The 19,086-nt window shown below is 43.4% G+C and overlaps 1 protein-coding gene across 1 annotated transcript in view; it reads left to right on the top strand.

Annotated features, from left to right (window-relative positions):
- LOC121348867 (c-Maf inducing protein) overlaps window positions 1–18,721 on the top strand; it is a 131,592-nt gene extending 112,871 nt beyond the window's left edge. Inside the window, exons 11-21 of the mRNA XM_041458833.1 lie at window positions 1,744–1,809; window positions 2,881–2,907; window positions 3,357–3,405; window positions 4,895–5,002; window positions 7,503–7,619; window positions 9,023–9,163; window positions 10,079–10,126; window positions 10,865–11,011; window positions 12,645–12,750; window positions 13,822–13,892; window positions 16,757–18,721. Of these exons, the coding sequence (XP_041314767.1) occupies window positions 1,744–1,809; window positions 2,881–2,907; window positions 3,357–3,405; window positions 4,895–5,002; window positions 7,503–7,619; window positions 9,023–9,163; window positions 10,079–10,126; window positions 10,865–11,011; window positions 12,645–12,750; window positions 13,822–13,892; window positions 16,757–16,810 (934 nt within the window). The 3' untranslated portion in view covers window positions 16,811–18,721. The remainder of the gene's footprint in view (window positions 1–1,743; window positions 1,810–2,880; window positions 2,908–3,356; window positions 3,406–4,894; window positions 5,003–7,502; window positions 7,620–9,022; window positions 9,164–10,078; window positions 10,127–10,864; window positions 11,012–12,644; window positions 12,751–13,821; window positions 13,893–16,756) is intronic.
- The last annotated feature ends 365 nt before the right edge of the window (window positions 18,722–19,086 follow it).

Here is a 19,086-nt window from a genome sequence, read left to right as displayed (position 1 = left end):
CCTACAGAAAAAGTTCCTAACAGGAGCTTTAACAAGAGACTTTCAGCTGAACCTGAACACAGGCCAGACTTCTGTGTCACTGACCCATTCAATGTGTCTGTGGGTCAGAGACAATGAATAATCTTGTAGATAGCTTTAATTAATCAAAGCTTTGTTAAGAGAACACAGAAAGCTCATATTAGAGATGCTGTGTCAGAGGTTTCCTTGCATTATTTCAGTTTATGTGACAAGCCCCATCCTCAGGTGTGTCATGATATTCACTTTACACTGACTGAATGGAAAAACAACCCCTGTAGTGGAGTCCTGCTTCATGTCTTGCTGTTCTGAGATGTTAAACAGAGTTGATTATCTTCCTTATTTGTTCAGTGCCTAAGTAGGTGAGGGACTTTTTATCTCTGGAAAGAACCTTATGAATAGGTGATCACAAAGTGCTCTTGCTGCCACTGACTCACACTCACTTTAGGTTTGTGAGACACCCCTTGTCTCAGAGTTGGCCCTGGTTTAGACCTGAGAACAGCATTTTTCATGGAGGAAAAAGTTAGGTTCAGTGGCTTCTAGCACAACTGGCATGGGCACGAGGTTTCTTTCTTGAATTACTGTAACTTCACATGTGCTCTTCTGGTTTTTAATGCACTAAACCACTTTCAGCTCACAGTGGTCCTCATGGGTTGGTTGTTTGCATGACATAGCACACATTTGTATAACCTGAACTCATACTGCTCTTGGGCAAGTGGTAACTGCCTCCCTGGTTGATTTTTACATCACAATTCTCCATTCAGGTAAAACTTCTCTGCATGTTGCTTCTTAAGAGTACCCTGCTCATGCATTTAAATTTTCCTTTTCGGTGAAGACATCTTTGTGGCTTGTCCAACATCATGTGTGTTACTAGTTTATTGATATTTCTGGTTTAGGTGGTTCAAAAGATGGATGAGGCTTTTGGAAATAAATCCATCTTCAATTTCTCTGAGCTAGAAGTTTCCCTTTGCAAAACTGCATTCTTTTGGAACAGTTCCTGTGCATATGTTGTCTGTCTGTAATGCTATCAGTAGATACTGTCCATTTGAGAACATTACACTTCGTTCCTTCCCAAAGACACACCACACTTTTGTGCCAAGTTTCCAGTAAGCTGCAGCCATACTCTGGTTTTTAACACTGAAATGCAAAAGGTAGCAGCACTAAGAGGAGGCGGCAGGCTCTTCTGGGTTGTTTCTACAGACATCCCTAGGTGTTTCAGGCCATGTGAAATTCACTTCTGTGTGTACTCATTGTTACTAATGGGACTGGGAGCCAGGGTCTGGGCTTTGGCTGTTGAGTTTTGTGTCAGAAATGGATTCAGGGGTATTGTTGTTTTTACAAATGGGCTTATGTCTTGTAGCAAAGAAAATTTCCAGTTTAAATGTAGAGAAGAGCTTTAAATAGCAGTGGCCTGGTAATTGTTCTACCAACTTAGATGAAAGTATTACTTGGTGATTAAATGTCAACAGGTTTCATAAACAGCAAATGTCTTTAAGTTGACATAAAGAAGGCCTCTCTGGAGATCACTGTAAATACCAGATTTATTGTGCCTCAATGGAGAATGTGCTGGAAATGGAAAGGGAAATGTCACTGTAGATTTTGAGAGTGCTTCAGTAAACCAGAAAGGTTGTTGGTGCCCACAGTAAAAAGCTTTTAACTCCTTGAACTAACTGTTGGCAAACCATACTTCAAACCTGGTAACCTGTTAACAAAATGTTCATTTTGCAGGTCAGACTATGATGACTGGAGACCAGCCCTGGCCAGCTTGCTTCAGCCTATCCCGTTTCCCAAGGAGTGAGTTTGCATTGTCTTAGTATTTACTGGCTTGTTCTTGTTACTGGTTTTTTATGATGAAATACACGTCAAGTAAAAAGTGATGGGAACAGGAGCTTTGTGCCTCTAGTATTGATTTAGAAACTGAAGTTGATTTTGGCTGATGCAGAGGGATGTGAAGACCTCCCCACGTTCAACTTCCTTCCCCATTTCTCTCAGATGATCCTGAAAAGAAATATGGTTAACTAGAGGCAGGCAGACAGGAAGGGGAGGAAAGCTGGTGAGGAGGAGAGCAAAGTGAGAGATTTAGTGGGGGAGGATGCTTTACTGGCGTCACAGAGACTCCTGTCATTTGTATTTTGCATTAAATGAAGAAGCTGCCCTACGGATCAGCCGAGCTCCCCTGGAAACCTATTAATGAGCAGTGGTGTTTATAAAGTGCAGACCTCCACGGACAAAAATTACAACCTGTAATTGTACAATTTGCTGGCTTATCACATCCCCTGATGACCTGATGTCTTGAATCACAGAGGTCTAATCCTCCATGCCAGGTTACCTGGGCTACAGAGAGAGCTTGGAGATGGGTAACAGAGACATCATTACCTAAGCCAAACGTGAGTCTTGGGGGAGCTGTAAACCATACCATGATCCAAGGCACTTCACAAAATGACCATTAATTGCTTTACTGATGTATGATGCTAATTAGCTGCGGCCATACCCTAATTGCCTTGCAATTAAAGAACACACCTGGCTCTTGGAGGTAGGAAAAACCCTGTAATTATATAATGGTACTGTAAGTCTTTTACTTTCTTCTGACCCAAAGCTCCCACTGATATTAGTCAGAGCCTTGTCTAAGACAGACTCAAGAAAAGCTACGAGATTTGTTCCAAGTAGTTTTCCCCTCTAGGTTAATGAAAGAGGCTTTATCTGATTTTTTGAAACTTTTTTTTTTTTGTCTTATGTGCTGCAGTTGCTTAGCAAGTCCTTTTATTATCTGGAAAGAACTGAAAAGTGCTTGTTTGGTTTTTTGGGCTCTTTTTCCCCCTCTCTCCTTTCTCTCAGATGCTCATACTCTTCTGTTTTGAATTTCAGGGCTCTCGCACATGAGAAATTCACAAAGTAAGTTTCTGGGGCTCCTTTGTTTTATTGAATAAATTCTTGTATTAGTCAATAATAGCAGTGATGCATTATTCAGTATTGTGTCTCTAATGGCTTTTATCTGTGAAGGGCTGTAGGCATGTTCTGTTAGCAATAAAAAGTTCTCTTTGTAATTTATTGTGCTAGCAGGAGCTCGAGGACTAAAGCCAGTGGGTGCTGATAGAATTTACAAAGGAGTTTGTCAGTGCCCATCTCTGAAACATTTTCTAGGCTATTGTGAGCAGACACTGTCCTTGGTAATCACTTTTAGGCATCATATGTCCTTTCTGTGGAAGGAGTTCAACTTGTTTCTCTCTAAAGTGCATTAATATATATAATTTTAGGTGTTGCACAAGAGAAATATGGTACTTGTGCAAATACTGCAACCAGCAACTGCTTATTCTTGTCCTTCTTCCTCTTATTTTTTTCAGGGAGCTGAAATATGTGATTCAGAGATTTGCAGAAGACCCGAGGCAAGAAGTGAGTTTGTTGGCAGTTTACACAGAGCATTAGTTGGAGGGATTGCAACTGCACTTGTTCAGATCTCTGCTTAAGTAGTTTGTTCCAAAACACAGTGTGGTTTTACTCTGCCTGGGTCTCTGAGCCGGAGTGGCCTCTCAGGGTGGTTTATGTGTAAGGTTTATGTGTTGTCACCTCCTTGTCTGGCATCATTTGATGTCCTTGTTCTGCAGTGAGCTGCAACCAGCAAGATTTTCACCCTCTGTGGGATCACTCAGAGGTTTTCATCTTCTGTACCAAAAAAAAAAAAAAGAAAGCAAAATGCGTGGATCCATGCAGCTTACAAAATAACCGGTTTTGTGTAGCTGTGTTTCAGCTCTGTTGTGTGCAAATGACCGTAATTCTCATGAATTGGCAGCAGGAAGGGGGTGGGGGTGTGTTACTGGGGTGAGAGTGCTGCTGCAGCCTCCTGGTGCCTCCTGCCTGGGAGCTGCACTCAGAGCCTGCTCAGCATCATCAGCTTTGGCTGAGTCACAGGGAACCTCTCATCCACCGTGACTCTTGCTTTTGGCATGAAGGCAAGAAAGCTCCCTCAAACTGTGGGTGAGGCTGTATCATCACTGCCCAGAACTCCTCATTTTCATGGGTTTAGCTCTTGTGAGCAGTAGTTACCCTTGTCAGAAGAGACCTTCTTGTCCTAGAATGGCACCAGGATTTCATCTGTCACTAGAGTTCTGTGCCCAAAGGAAAGAATTTACCTCCCACACACACACACCTCAAAAATTGAAAAGGAACATCTGTTTCTTCAAGTGAAGGAAAAAAAAAAGAAAAGGAAAAAATAAAGTTTAATTATGACTTCCCTATTAAATTGTGGGACTAAATATAGTAAACTCTACAGTGGGCCAAATTTAGACTAATGGTTGCTTACTGGTGCCAGTTTTCCAATGCAGCTTCCGTGTTATGTATCCCTGTTGAGTTTTCCCTGTGGATTTCTTTCACCCTGACTGGTCGAATTTTATTAGAGCAGGAGTAACGAGAATTGTTAATGATTGGAATGAGCAAGCCATCAGCCACCACATTTGGTATGCAGATCACATCAGATGTGTAGACACACATGATGGGAGGACAGGGGGGAAATGAAAGAAGCTGAGAAATTTGTGGGGTTTTTTTGTTTGGTTTTTTTGGTGGTTTGTTGTTTTTTGTTTGTTTGTTTGTTTGTTTTTTTCCAAGTGAAAGGAGCTGTTCTCGATTAAAGCCATTTCATGTTTGATTTGTGTGAAGGGAATGAAAAGGACCAAGCAATAAGGGATGAAGCAGCTCCTCTCTTAGTTATACTGAAAAAAACAAGGATTCTGGGAGTAGAGACTGGCCTGCAGCTCTGCAGGTTGGAGCATTAACCATGAGATTTCCAGCAGTCCCTGGTTCAGCAGTTACTTTTGGCCTGGTGTGTGAGATGCTGGTGGTTATTGGCAGGAGCTGTAACCTCCCCAATGTGTTCACTTCTTGGCAGGTCCACTCGTGTTTGCTGAGTGTGAGGGCTGGCAAGGACGGCTGGTTCCAGCTCTACAGCCCTGGGGGAGTGGCCTGTGATGATGATGGAGAGCTCTTTGCCAGTATGGTAGGTGTCTGCAGTCATGGGAGTTTACAAACTTTGCAATAAGTAACTAATGCCTAGTCGGCAGTAACAGGATTTGCTTGTTTTTGTCAAAAAATAATTTGTCAGAATCACAATTTTGTTAACCATGAGTGTTCACCAGAAAATCCAGATCTTTCTGCCACCAAATCCATTGACCTCCCTTGCAGTCACAGTTTGGTTAGCACATTGCTGTTCTGTTTTTGAACCTTGGCATGTTTTCTCACTGCTAGTGTAATACACAAACCATGCTTGTGCATATGTATGCATTTCTGTATTTCTAAATATCTGTCTTTGTCTGTATCTGTCTATGTGTAAAAACCTCTCTGAGGGAACACGGAAAACTGGGAGACAGACTGTTCTGTACATGCACACCTATAGTTTACATTTATAGGCCACCCTGGAATTTAAAACCAGCAGTTACATTGGTTTAATCAAGGGATGGATGGATAGGTATAAAAAGGTGTTATCAGTGTCTCTGCCCAATTACATTGTTGTGAAGAGGTGTAATTAGAAACCAGCATTCCATTTCCAGCAGATATTTCTTTTGTAACTCTGAGAAGGGCTAGACAGAAAATAACAGGTTTTATTCAGTGATGTGATTTAAGCACATCACTGTCTTCCTGTGCAGCCTGGGTCAAGTCATGTAGGTCTCTCTCTGTATTAATTCTTCATATACCAATAAGATGGAAATTATATTACTGCTTTTCCCTAGTAAGGGGGAAAACGTTTGTTAAAGTTGTCTTTGGGTACATAGTGAAGTGACTTTCTACACTTTGTGCATCTCCCACATGCTGAACATTTTGGGATGCAAGGAACATCAATGTCTGTCTATACCCTTAAATTCAGACGGATCAGATACCTCTGAAACTGATAATGGAAGAAGAATGTTTACAAAAGGTTTCACCCCTCTTCACTGTTCATCTGTCTTTTATCTTTGAAAAGAAAATTTCTTCAGAACTGTATCATTTCTCCAGAGAGCCATTCAGGATATTTATGAGCATCAGGAGATGGCGTGCATGAGAAAGCACAATGCTAACACACATTAATATGCAGTACTCTGTGCCCTTTGCAAGGATGTTGATAAATACTTAAAGAGCTGCTAACGACTAACCATAAAGTTGGAAAAACACCCTGTTCTGAGATGCACCTAATGTTACTTTACTTTCAGTGTCAGTATTTTCCATTGCTCAAGAAAACCTCTAAAAAATTTAATGAAAACTGCATGAAATTAAATCTCTTTTGGCTTGGTTCACATTTTTAAAGGCCACCTGAGCTGATGGATGCTTAAGGAAAAAAAGATTTTCTGTTTTTCTAAAGAGCTTGCTGGTAATGAAGCCATGATTCATATAGAATTGACTTCATCATGGCATGGTTGTGATATTTTAGCAGTATTGAACATAGTGCAGGCAATGCCATGATCCAGGAGGGCCACAGAATGTATAGAATGTATTTACAAGGTTATTGTAGGGTAGTGCTGATGTTGTGTCCACGTAATGGGGCTCTTCCTGCCTAGGCTGTTGGAAAATGCAAATTCTCACGTAATGCTCTGCAGCAAACGGTGAATCAGCCATCTGGGTTATGAAATAAGGCTTTCTTCTATGAACCCAGACTTCCCTGCATTTAATCTCTAAGGCTTCTACATTGGAAAGAATATGTCCAACTTATTTTCTGCGAAGAGACGTGTTTGATTTGTACAAGTGGCTTTGCATTTCTGCCACAGGCGTTACTGTGTGATATCAGATGGTGCTTTCTGGAGCTTTCAGAGAGTCTGCACGGCAGTTTTGTCAGCTCAGGGGCTCAAAGGAGTGACACTCAGGGCATCTTCTCAGCAGTTCTTTCCTTTCAGGGAAAACTGACAAAAGAGAAAGCAGGATAGTGGCCCAAGAGCATGAAAACCCATGAAGTCATCTCTGACTTAGTGCTTAGGACTGCCAGATTTTCTTAAAGCTGTCCTTCCTTCCCCAGTCAGATCCTGTCTCTTCATCCTGAACAGGTGATTGTGTCTGTCAGCACCCCTTATCCAAGGCCAGCAGATTGCCAGCAGCACTGCCTTTTACCTAGACACCCATCCCACACAGCCCCTGCTCCCCAGCTGGCATTTCCAGAGAAACCCAAGCGCAAACAGATGCGAAAGCAAAATCCCCGCTGGTTCCCCCGGGGCTGGGTTCATCAGGTTACTGGGAATGGGGGCAATTGCACAGCTGCTCTGATGTTTCCTGGGGAGCCTCTGTCAGGCTGTCAGCCGGGCTCCTTTATGGAGTAAAACTTGCCACTCCCTCAGAGCTCACTGGGCATCACCTTCTTCAAAAAGTCACTTACATTCAGCAGTAAAGCTGTTGAGACACTGCAGCCCTAACTGTAAAAATTCCTTTAGGTTTATTGCAAATAGTTAACACTTTCTGACTTCCTAACAATATCCCTTCCAGAGGTATATGTGTTTCTTAAGCCTACACTCCTAATTTTACCTCTGTTTCTTGAATAGGTTCATATTTTAATGGGATCCTGCTATAAAACAAAGAAATTCCTGCTTTCACTGGCTGAAAATAAATTAGGACCTTGCATGCTGCTGGCTTTGAGGGGTAACCAGACGATGGTAGAGGTAAGCCCTAAAATCCTGTGGTCATGAGCAGTGCTCAGGTTCACAGTGCCTTTCCCAGAACTGGCTCTAGCAGGAGTCAGGTTTGTGTTGTGTCAAACACCAGCAGTGGCTGGTTGTGGTTCTCTGAATAAGGGGAACAGAATATTGTTGTTCTGTAGATATGAGACTGAATTAAATGAAAAGTGGGTGCATGAATTTTTGGACAAAGAGGTTGTTTGCTGTAATGCAGCTGGAGAGGTTAGGATGGGAAATAAATGGCCATGGTGCTGAAGGCTGTGGTCAGAGATCACAATTCAAAACCACAAGGCTTTTCTATTATGAAATGCCTGATTCTTGTCTTGCCACCTGCAAAATGAGCAGTGCACAGGAAGTGCCTTTATAAAACCTTATTTGCTTGCATTAATACACTTTTTTATGCTTATGATTTGTTATTTTTGTTGTGCTAATAGTTTATATGTATTTTTCTGGGTTTCTTAAGAGAAGTTTCCTGATAAATGTCATTATCAGCAGAAAGAGAGTAGATAAATAGATGGAAGGAGTTACAGTTTTTCATTGACGTTTTAGATTTTTGCATGCTAATTTAATCCAGTAAATAAAGGAGCATGCTGCATGCATTTGAATATAACGTTGCTGGATTTTTTTTTCTTCATTAAAAATAATTGAAATTGTGGAGGGAATAAAAGCTTCGCATTTTAATTGCAATGGCATGATACATAGCTGAAAAGGAAAAGCAGTGTGGAGAGGCAGCTTGTGTCCTAAATCTGTGTGAGCCACTGGAATCATCCCTTGGGATCTGAGTTGCTCCTGGCAGTCCCTTCCCCAGGTGAGCTGGGTGTGTTCCCAGTGAGGTGAGGGATGTCCTGGCCACAGCAGTGAGCTCCCAGCTTCTTCTCTTGGAGCCTCTGTGCCCTTTGCCCATCCTGCCTCGTGGACTGGGTGCACCTCACACGTGTTCTGCTTGCACAGAAGTCCCAGCACTTAGGGATGGAAAATCCCTAAGGCTGCTGTGCAATGTCCCAGCCCTGCCAATGCCCAGCCCAGCCCCTGGACCTGGGAAATACTGGATCAGTTGTACCTGTTCTGGAGAGGGCTGTGGCATGGAGCCATCTCCCAGGTCTGATGCAAATAATTGCACCTCTCAGTCAGAAGGAATGAGCACTAATGGGGAGCAGGATAGACAGGCTGGCTTTTGGAGATTACACTTCATTCTTTACAAATAAAAAATAAATTTCATGTGTTGGAAGTGGCATAAATATTGCTATATCCTCTAATCTAACCTCCTTATTGCATACTCTAACAACTTACCCAGGAATTTAAACTACCTTGCCCAGTGTAACTGGGATATTTGAAAGAAATGGAACGAAAACCCTGCACTGACCACTCTCCTTTTGTTCTGCTGCTAGATTTTGTGTTTGATGCTGGAATACAACATCATTGACAATAATGACACCCAGCTCCAGATCATCTCCACCCTGGAAAGCACAGACGTGGGAAAGAGAATGTATGAACAGCTGTGTGAGAGGCAGAGGGAGTTAAAGGAGCTGGTATGTCACCCTGCACACATTGCCATAGCACGTTGGGCTCTGTGCTCTCCACAAATGGAGGTACAAAAGAAAGACAAGCAGGGTGTGAAATTCCCAGTTAACAACAGGATGGGAGCAGTCCTCAGAGGATTTCACTGTGAATATATATACTGTGTGATATTTACTGACGTGACTAATCCCATACTATGTTTATGAATGATATTCAATAACCTGCTTAGGATCCCTGTGAAGGAATAAAGGTGAAACCCTGCTGTCTCAAGATCTTACAAGTCAGCTTGTCAAATTCTGCCACCTTTTGACATATGAGTAGCAAATGGTTCTGATGCTGGCCAGCATTTCTGAATGCTCTGGCATTCACAGCATTTCACTGAGATGCTCTTTGGGTCTAGTTCTCAGAGCTAGAGCCTGTACAAAAAGATTCTTCCTGATTTTAAAGAGAGGACCTACAGATTTAAAATGGACCTGCTTGCATTAGCACTTTTTCACCTAGGCAAACATACCCACAAACTTCTTCTTTCCTCTTTCACATTTATATTTGTCTTTAACCCCTTCTCCCAGCCTGAAAAGTAGATGGTTTTTTTTGAAGTCAAGCAAATTATTTTATCAGCTGTGCCGTCTTAACCCCATTACTCACTTTGCCCAGCATTTTAAAGCTGTTTCCTTTAAAGTGAAAGTAGCCAAATGCTGGCAGGCTGAAGCAGATAAATGGCATGAAGACCCACTTCATGACCAGGGGGTGTCCCCTGGGGAGCAGCAGGCACACTCAGGGCAGGGGGAGCAGGGATGAGGTGGAAGGGCTGGCAGGAAGCTTTGAAATGGGAGCAGGGTTAGTGCTAGTGAGGAGCTTGCTGTACTTCAGCGAGTCTCAAATGTAGAATGGCAGCTTGTTTGACCAAAATGTCTTCTCTTTTACAGCAAAGAAAAGGTGGCCCCACAAGGTTAACACTGCCATCCAAGTCCACAGTAAGTTAATCATGTCAATAGAAAAACACCTTTGTCTTTCCATGTTTAAACACTTGATTTATGTTTGCCATGTGGCACAGTGGTTTTGGGCAGTTGAGTGGGGAGCCATTCCACTTGCTCTGTCAACACAACTGGAGTTTACACAACTAAGGGCACGTTTCTTCTCTTGGGTCTGTGCAGTAGTTTCCAGCACCAGAAGCAGGCTTTCACATTTATAGTGTTGCTCAGATTTGGAATGGCAGCTCCGGGGACAGAATTTTACATTACAAAGGCAAACATCACAATGTCCAGTTCTGGATTTTAGTCATGGAAGTCTCAAAGAGACCCAGCACTATTGCATTTAAGCTTGGTGCAAACCCAGACTAACCTCAGTGAGGCCAGGTAATGATTCTGAGCACAGGTGGGACCTGGGCCTCATGGTTAAATCTTCATGATGTTTAAAGACCCATCTTCAGCCTTTGCTCTGACGCTGAAGCCTTTGTGTCTCATAAGGATACACACGCAAAGGACATTTTTGTCCTAATGTTTGGACAAATTTTTCCCAGGGTGTGTGAAGCAACGCTGCCACAAGAGCCCAGCTGCTTGCCAAACAAACAGAAACTGCTCTGTGTGGTTCTGTGTTACTGTAAACAAGTGGAGCAGTTGTGCAAGTCGCTCTGGTTACCAGTATCGGTGACACCGCACACTTCCAGGCTGGGCATCCGCAATCTCTCTTACCAATCTCCTGTCTGCTTTCAGGATGCAGACCTGGCCCGCCTGCTGAGCTCGGGATCTTTTGGGAATCTGGAAAACCTCAGCCTGGCCTTCACCAATGTGACAAGTGCTTGTGCTGAGCACCTTATCAAACTGCCTTCGCTCAAGCAGCTGAACCTGTGGTCAACTCAGGTGAGTGCTCTGCAGCCTGAGGCTCAGAGCAGGAGCCAGTGCTGACTAATTCCGAAATTCCACACTACGTCAGCACAAGAGTGTGTGTAGAGACTTGCTTAGATTACTTTGTCCTCCTGCTATTTTTACAGGGCCTTCCTGTGGTTTAGCTCATCTTGGCAGCTGATTTTTTTTTCTCTTCATCCCTTTTTTTATTCCGATTTTTAATTTTTGCTTTATTTTTAATTATAAAAGTGTTGCTGCTGTCTTGGGTTGAATGTTCCAGCTGGGCATGGTTGCTGCTGTGTGCTGAGTAGAACCTGTGCTGTTCATCTGGGAAATGCTTCTGCTTTCACCCAGTTAAAAAATGAAAAAATGATGCTGTGCAGCTCATATGGTCAAGCAAAGCACAGTCTTTGCAGTTTAAGCAGTGAATTGCTTGAAAGCTGATCAACCCAACAGCAACAAAAAGAAACTCAGATAATGAATAAGTAGAAGGAAATTATAATGAGAATGTGATTATTTTGTAAGCAAAAAAAAGACCTAAGTTAACTGAACAAATTACTCAGCTGTTGATTGAAGGAGCTTCTAAAATTAATTTTTTTCTTCTATAGTTCCGTGCTGGTTTTGCTCTCTGAGGTTCTCCACTGAATAGGTTTTCCCCATTTTCTGTTAGCACCTATTTTTAGTGCTCACTTGAAAATACGATTATTGTCACCACAACCACAAAAAGCAGCATTTTTTTACCAAAATGTCCTGTAAATATTTTGTTTTGTTTTCCTAACTGCTTTGTATGCCAGAAATATCCTTTTCTTTTTTTTTTTTTTTTTTTTTTTTTTTGTGTGTGTGGAATATTAAGTAGAAACTGATTGCTTCCTTGTTTTAACTGTATGTTCTCCAGATTTGTCTTAACAATGTAATTTTTGCATCTGAGAAACTTTGACGCTTTTTGTTCAAAATTAGCTTGATTTTACTGAACAAAGAGCCTGCTTTTTGTGCGGGTTTTTTTAATTATTAAAAAAAGGAAAAAAAGGGTTTAGATTCCATTTTATTTTGCGATATCCTGGTTTCCATTAATCTAGAGTTTAGAAACAGCAGAAACCAAGTGGGTCAATAGAACAATTACCAATCAATAGTGCATTGTTCTTGAGACCAAAATAGCTAATTAATACCACTTGCACTGTGCTTTTTTTGTGTGATGTGGTTGGGAACTGGCTGAGGCTGCCGTAACCGTCGTGTATAGCCTGGGTGGGAGCCTGCTCCTACAAAGTCCAGGCTTCAAAGGCACCAGTCTCATTAAGTGATGGCCTGTGGTTAAGTGCACACAAGTCACTTAATTTCTCTGTTCCCCGCCTGCGAGGCAGAGATAAAACTATTTGCTTTCTCTGCTGTCCTTGGTGATGGCGGTGAGCGAGGAGGGCTCGGTCAGACCCCGTTTCCACCTCGGTAAGACCCTGTTTCCACCTCGGTCAGACCCCGTTTCCACCTCGGTCAGACCCCGTTTCCACCTCGGTCAGACCCCGTTTCCACCTTGGTCAGACCCCGTTTCCACCTCGGTCAGACCCCGTTTCACAGCCCTGTTTGCACTGAGGCTCCTGCACGAGGTGTGGGTGCCCCAGCTGGTGTCTGACCCGGCTCTGCTTGTGCCCCGCAGTTCGGCGACGCGGGGCTGCGGCTGCTGTCCGAGCACCTCACCATGCTGCAAGTGCTCAACCTGTGCGAGACCCCGGTGACGGACGCCGGGCTGCTGGCACTGAGCTGTGAGTGACAGAGGGGCTGCGTGGGGCGCTTGGGTGGGTTCTGAGCAGTTCCTGTGGGTTTGGGCAGGGGGTGGATCTCTCAGTGCTGCAGCGCTGCTTCTGCAGGGGTTTAGGACAGGCTGTGGATGTGTTTGGGTTTAATCTCCCCTCCTCACTGCCCCGTCCTGCAGCTGTCCAGATGTGGGATGGTCACCTGAGCCTGATGGCACTGGGTGGCCTCGTGTGGGCTTTGTCCTCCTGAGCCATACTCTCAATCTTTCTTCACTGATGGCACCTGTTGCCCAGGGGCTTCCCAGATTTCTTCCTATGGGTATCCCCTCTGGGTGGGATCCCCTCTGCCTTTGTGCTGCAGGAGGTGAAGATTGCAGAGACATCTGGCAGCTTCTCCACAACTGCATACAGCAGGTTCCACACTCCTCCTGGCATTTTTTGTTCCTTTGTTTTTGGAGAGGTGAAACTCTCCCTGTTCTTGGTTTAAACAAGGCAAGGCAGAGCGAGGCATCCAGGATTCCCTGAGCACTGAGAGGAGCTTGATGTGCTGGAGTGAGACTCCCTCCTGTAAAGCACCCAGCAGTGCTTTACAAACCTCACTGCTGGCTTTGGAGGGCTACTTTAATAGTCTTGATCCTTAGCAGACGTGCCAGACAGGCCAGTAGTTATGGCTCATCTTAGGAAACTATTCTGCTAAGTACTGGAGCCTAAAATGGGAATGGGGGGAGGAGAGGGAGGACTGCCAGATCAGCATGGCCCCTGTGAGCACCACGCAGAGCACTGAGAACGGGCACTATTCAGAATAATGTGCAGGAAACTGATTATGAGAAGTTGACTGAACTCCTTTGAAGTCAGCAGTCTTAAGCATATGCTTAATGGCCCTTCCTAAATAGGGACTTTTTCCTGGATGAGGGCCCAAACAGCTGTTTATCCATTTGTATTTCTATATTTTATGCTATTCAGCTTTTTCCTGGGAGTGCTGCACATAGTCATGTCTTGTTTATGCTTTGGCCTACTGCAAGCATGATATTTTAAGAAAATGCAGCATGATCATAAATATGTGTGTGTTTTCTCTTTCAGCCATGAAGAGCCTGTGTAGTTTAAATATGAACAGCACCAAACTTTCAGCAGATACCTACGAAGATCTCAAGGTATTTGTGAATTGCATCCTCTAAAGATGAGAAGTATCTGTAGCAAGAGCAGGGTGGTGATGCCTAGGGCAGGGAGAAGTGACTCTGTGGACTGGGTAGCATGAAAGTTATCTGAAGAGGGTGAAGTGGCTTATTTTGTGGGTATAATGACTGAAAGCAGCATTGTGAGGTTGCTGGCTTCAATGGACCCAGGAAACATTTAATATACAGAATGGAGAAGTATGAGATAGAATCAGCAGCTCAGTCTTTTTGCCTGTGCTATCAACAGTAAAAGCTTTATCAGTAAAAGTTTCATAAATTGATTGTTTCTGATGGGGATACAGAGACAGGTACAATCTACTGCACACCATGTCCTGTACTATTAACAGGACCAAAAGTAACTTGAGTGAACAGTATTGTGAAGCTTTGATTTGGAAAGCAAAGGGACAACTGAAAGCATCAAGGAAGATGCAAATTTATCTTGACACCTCTAGGACTGGAATTGGGCTCTGAGCAGAAATGTCTGCACAGATGCTCAGTTCTGAAATTTGACATCTAATGTCTGGTTTTACTGTGAGTTTATAACCACTTAGGCACAATGGTGTAAAGAACCAGCATGTAGCCCCAGGTGGTTTCAAAGCTTACCTGAGATGTGTTGGCTTTCATGAGTTCACGTGGACTCTGCCTTCATTCTTGTGGTGTGTGAGTTGCATCTCCCAAAATCTTACCTTAGAGACCCAAGGACTCAAGATGAAACTTGACATTTGCTTGTCTTGGATGTTGAAACAGATTGGGCCACGTTTACTTAAAAGGTCACAACCTTGGGTTGAGTTTGGAACTTGAAGCAAGTCCTGTAACTGCTCTGCTTTCAAAATCCACTGCAAACATCTATCTTTGGTTCTGGTTGTGGAGCCAGGGCTCCCCCAGGGACTCGGCTGCAATGCTGCTTGCATGGAGTTTTCAAGATCAAGTTTTAAAAACTTGTGTCACAATTGTATATGCAAAGAAGTCCTTGGAATTAACAGCTGGCTTGCAGATGGGTTCACACAATGGAGCTTGTATCAGGCCCCAGGCATTTACAGACAATCAAGGTCAATGCTGTATTTGGCCCAGGGCTCTGAAATTGCATCTATTGAAAGGCTCCCCTGGTCCCACCCCTGCTTTTGAGCCCCTTTGCCACTCACTTCTTACTGAAACTCACACTTTCCTAACTGGTTCCCTCTGCTCTGGTATGGCATTAATAGTCCTTAGCAGCCACAAAGAAAAGTGACTTGCCAGGGCAAACAGCAAAACTGCCTGTGATCCAAGTCCTGATGATTGCAGAGAATTCAAAAAGCTGAGAAAACAGGCAGACATCACTTTTTCCCCTTTCACCTCTTCCATTGAGATTTATCTTGGTGCTATTATTTTAGGGCTCTGTGTTTGTTCAAAGGTAGTAGTTTCTCTCCCTGGGGCACATGGTTGTAGGTTTGTTAAGAGCGGCTCAGACTTCAAAGAACATATTTTTGATACAAATCTTTCCTTCTTCTCACGTTGATCTGCAAGAGCATTTGGGGCACAAGCCAGTGATGACATTTCCTCTCAGCTCCATCCCCCACCCCACTAAACACACTTGCACACACACAGACACCCACATATGTACCAGGCAGGCTGAACCAGACAATAAATAAACACCCACTACTGAAGTCATTATTGCCTAACTGAAAAATTATTTGCTGGCAGTGTCTGTAGGATTATGAATAGCTCTTATCAAAATATGCGCGCACATAAATCAAGGAGTGAGGTAATAATGACTCCTAGAAACTTCCAAGTCCTCAATTATGCCCTGGCCTAATTAAAAGTGTTTATTTGTTTGGAGAGAATTAGCTGTGCAGTTATGGTCAGAGAGTGTGGAAAGGGGATCGATGAGTAGGAGCAGCGCAAACAGCCGTCCCCGTCTGCCTCGTGTGGGGTGATCCAGGCATCATATGGCCAAAAGCAGCGGAGTTGTGGAAGGGAGACCACAAAGACACCAAAAGTTGCTAATGCCAACAAGTTGTTTTAGTACATGGAGGGTAAAATGGGCAGTGTGGAGGCTGAAGGAGGAACGTGTCTCTGCTGCAGTTTGAGTGCCCCGCCTTCATGGCGAAAGTTGGACAGACTTGTTTTGCTAAGCGTTTGCATAAAAAATAAGATCAGGGTCTGATCTGGACCTGGTGGCTGCTGCATGGGTTTTAGAGCAGGTGGGACTTGGTCCCATGTGTCTGTAAGGGCTCAGCATCCTGTTCCTTTGCCACACCCACCTGCTCTGGCTCACTGCTGAGCTCAGCACTGGGCCCAGGGTGTCACGCCTCTTCCTGCAGTTGCTGGTTGACAGATCAATACTCCCAGTTTGCTGAGAGGTGCTTTGTCCCTTTCTGTAACCCTCCTCCAGATTTGGATATGAGTTTTGAATTGAGTAAGTCCAGGGATTGTTTCCACACAGGAGCTCCCAGGCCAGAAAACTGTGTCTGCCCTTTACCTCTTCTGGGCTGCCTGTCATCCTCACCACCAGTGGGGCTCTGTGCTTTCCTAGCCAAGGGGAGGTGCTTTCATCCCCTTTTGGGAGCCCACATTCAAAATACAAGTACAATCTTCAGAGCTGCATAGGTCCTAGACTTGCTGTCACACAAAAAGTCACAGGATACAAGGTTTTTCACAAGCATCAACACCAGCAACAGCAGGGCAAGGTGCTCTCCTTCCTCACGGAGTTCTTTCACTCCTCCCTTCTCTATTCCTCCTCCAGATTTGGATACCACTGCTCTGTTGGATAAGCTGAGGGAATGACCCCACACAAGAGATTTGGCAGGAACTTCTTGCCTGAGCCCTGAACACGTTGTTAATTCTGACCTTTCCCCCCCTCACAGGCTAAACTCCCCAACCTCAAGGAGGTGGACGTCCGCTACACCGAGGCCTGGTGAACTCTCCTGCCTCCGACTCTTCTCTTTTGCTTCTTGTGAGAAGGAAAAGATTTTTAAAACAGACAGATTGAAACAAACCAGAAAATAACTTTTGGCCAATTCCTGTAGAGCAGTGAGCCTGGGGACTTGGTGGCAGGAGTTGTGGTTGTGGGGTAGCAGAGTGGAGTTGTGTGTGTTGGGAGGATGGGGCAAGCCTGGACCCCATCGGATTCTTTCAGCTTTGTGATTTCAGAATCAGCATAATTTAAATTGAAAAGGAAGGAAACAAACAAAAAAAGAGGACTTTGTAGCAGCAAGAGGATTATAAAGAGGAAAAAAACACCTTTGTGGATTTTATTTGCCTTTGTGTTTTATGCCGTGTGGAGAAAAAAAATATATTCCTTTTTCCTTACTTACCTGGGTTTCCTTGGCTGGCACCCAGCCAGCCAGAACTCCTGTTTCACCAGTTTTGCTCCAGAAAATCAAACTTCAGAAATCTCAAGAGAAGAAAACCAAAACCAATATGATTTTCACCTCCCCTCATGTCCTTGCAGTTGTTATGCAAAGTAATTTTGTTGTACATAAGATTTACATAATGCACCTATTTAAGAAAATGGTTCACAAATAACAGGTCTGGGACCTGTCTTTTATTTATGAATTGTTAATTCTTTTACCCTTTTTTTGCGTATAGTACTGTATAAACTAGTTTGCTGTCTTGTTGTTATTATTATTTTTTTTTAAGGAAATGTCCTCCTTGAAGAATTGCCTTTTAGTAATGCAAACTGTATTATACTCCCTCTTTGTCAACATTCATCGCGTTGTCTTTTTGATTTCAAAATGCCTCAAATGTTATCAAATAGGAAGGAAAATCTTTATCAAGGGGGGTGTGGTTGTTGGGGAAGGGGGTGCAGGGATTAATAAAAGTCACAATTCCTTCCAAAGTCTGAAAATTTTCTTTAGTCTTTTAAGCCATGTCAGGTTTAAACGCGGGAGACGGGGAGGAGCTGTTTATTTTGCCAATGGGGTGTTTGCAAACTGTAGATTTTACAAGTTGCCTCCGTTGTTTTCTGTTTACGTCCGATATTTCAAAACGAGAAAAAAAAGCTCTCCCTCCACTTTGTGCATCAGCTTTTTCTGTTTTCTTTCCCCCCCCTCCCCTCGTTCCCTGCCCTGCCCCGTGCCCCCCTCCCTGCCCTGTTCTGTGCACGCATTGTTCTGCATGTTCCTCTGGGGAGACTGAGGAAATCGCGGTGTTGCCGATCCGATAGCTCTGACCTTCTGTAAATGTGACTGCTACATTTTTCAAATTCCACAGTTGCTTAGAAGATGATTTTTTAAAAATTGTGGTTTCTTTTATAACTATGCGGTTGACTTTTTTTTTTCATAATGAGCCTTCATTGTACAGAGCTGCTTATTTAAAAAAAAAATCAAAAACACAACAAAAAGAATTTTTTTCCTCTGTTTAACACTTTTATTTTATTCTTCAGCACCTCAAGGTTTCACATACAGCCAATGTAATTTTTTATATGAATATATATATATATTTAATCTTATTCAATGGAAAGCCAAGCTTTTTTGTTCAGGTTTTTTTTTGTTTTCTTTTTTTTAAGTTTGTTGCTATGTAGACAACCCCATCCCAAATGATGTTGTTTTTCTCTTTTTTTTTTCTTTTTTTTTTAATAATGAAACAGAAATTGAGTCTTAACTCATGTAGTGTGTCAGGTTTTTTCCCCCCCTTCAAATCCCACACTGTATGAAGATGCAGTATGGGAAGGAAGAAGAAGAAGAAAAAAAAAAAAAGAAGAAAAAATATGCCAACATTTTCCTTAGCACTGTTGCTTTTACCAATGGTTTACTACTACTGTTCTGTAGCTGTGTACAAAGAGATGTGAAATAATTTCAGGCAAAAATAAACTGTAAGTGAATATCTTTTAGCTGCGTGCTTTGTGTTTTCTTTGAAGGAGCCTTTGGCTGGCCGGTGATGTGGGGATGCTGTGGGAGGTGCAGGCTCCAGAGCAGGGCACCAGCAGGCAGCCGGGGTGTCTGCCACCCCTTCCCAGGCTCGAGGAACCACCATGGAGAAGGAGAACAGCTGAGCTCTGTGTGTCCTGTTCTTGCACCCCTCCCCAAGCCTGTTTTGTGCACTGTCCCCAGTCCCTGAAAGGTTTAAGGAGTCCTTGCAGTGGCCATCAAAAGGTTTCTTGCACTGGTTGCCTGATGTAGGCAATGAGGGAAGCACTGGGGCATCTCCAGGCTTGAGAGGGTTTCTGTACATTAAGGTGTATTTTAGGGTAGCC

This window comes from Pyrgilauda ruficollis, unplaced genomic scaffold (genome assembly GCF_017590135.1).
Source record: "Pyrgilauda ruficollis isolate IOZ18807 unplaced genomic scaffold, ASM1759013v1 scaffold13, whole genome shotgun sequence".
In the NCBI taxonomy this organism is placed as follows: Eukaryota; Metazoa; Chordata; class Aves; order Passeriformes; family Passeridae; genus Pyrgilauda; species Pyrgilauda ruficollis.
This window is presented reverse-complemented; position numbering and strand designations above follow the sequence as displayed.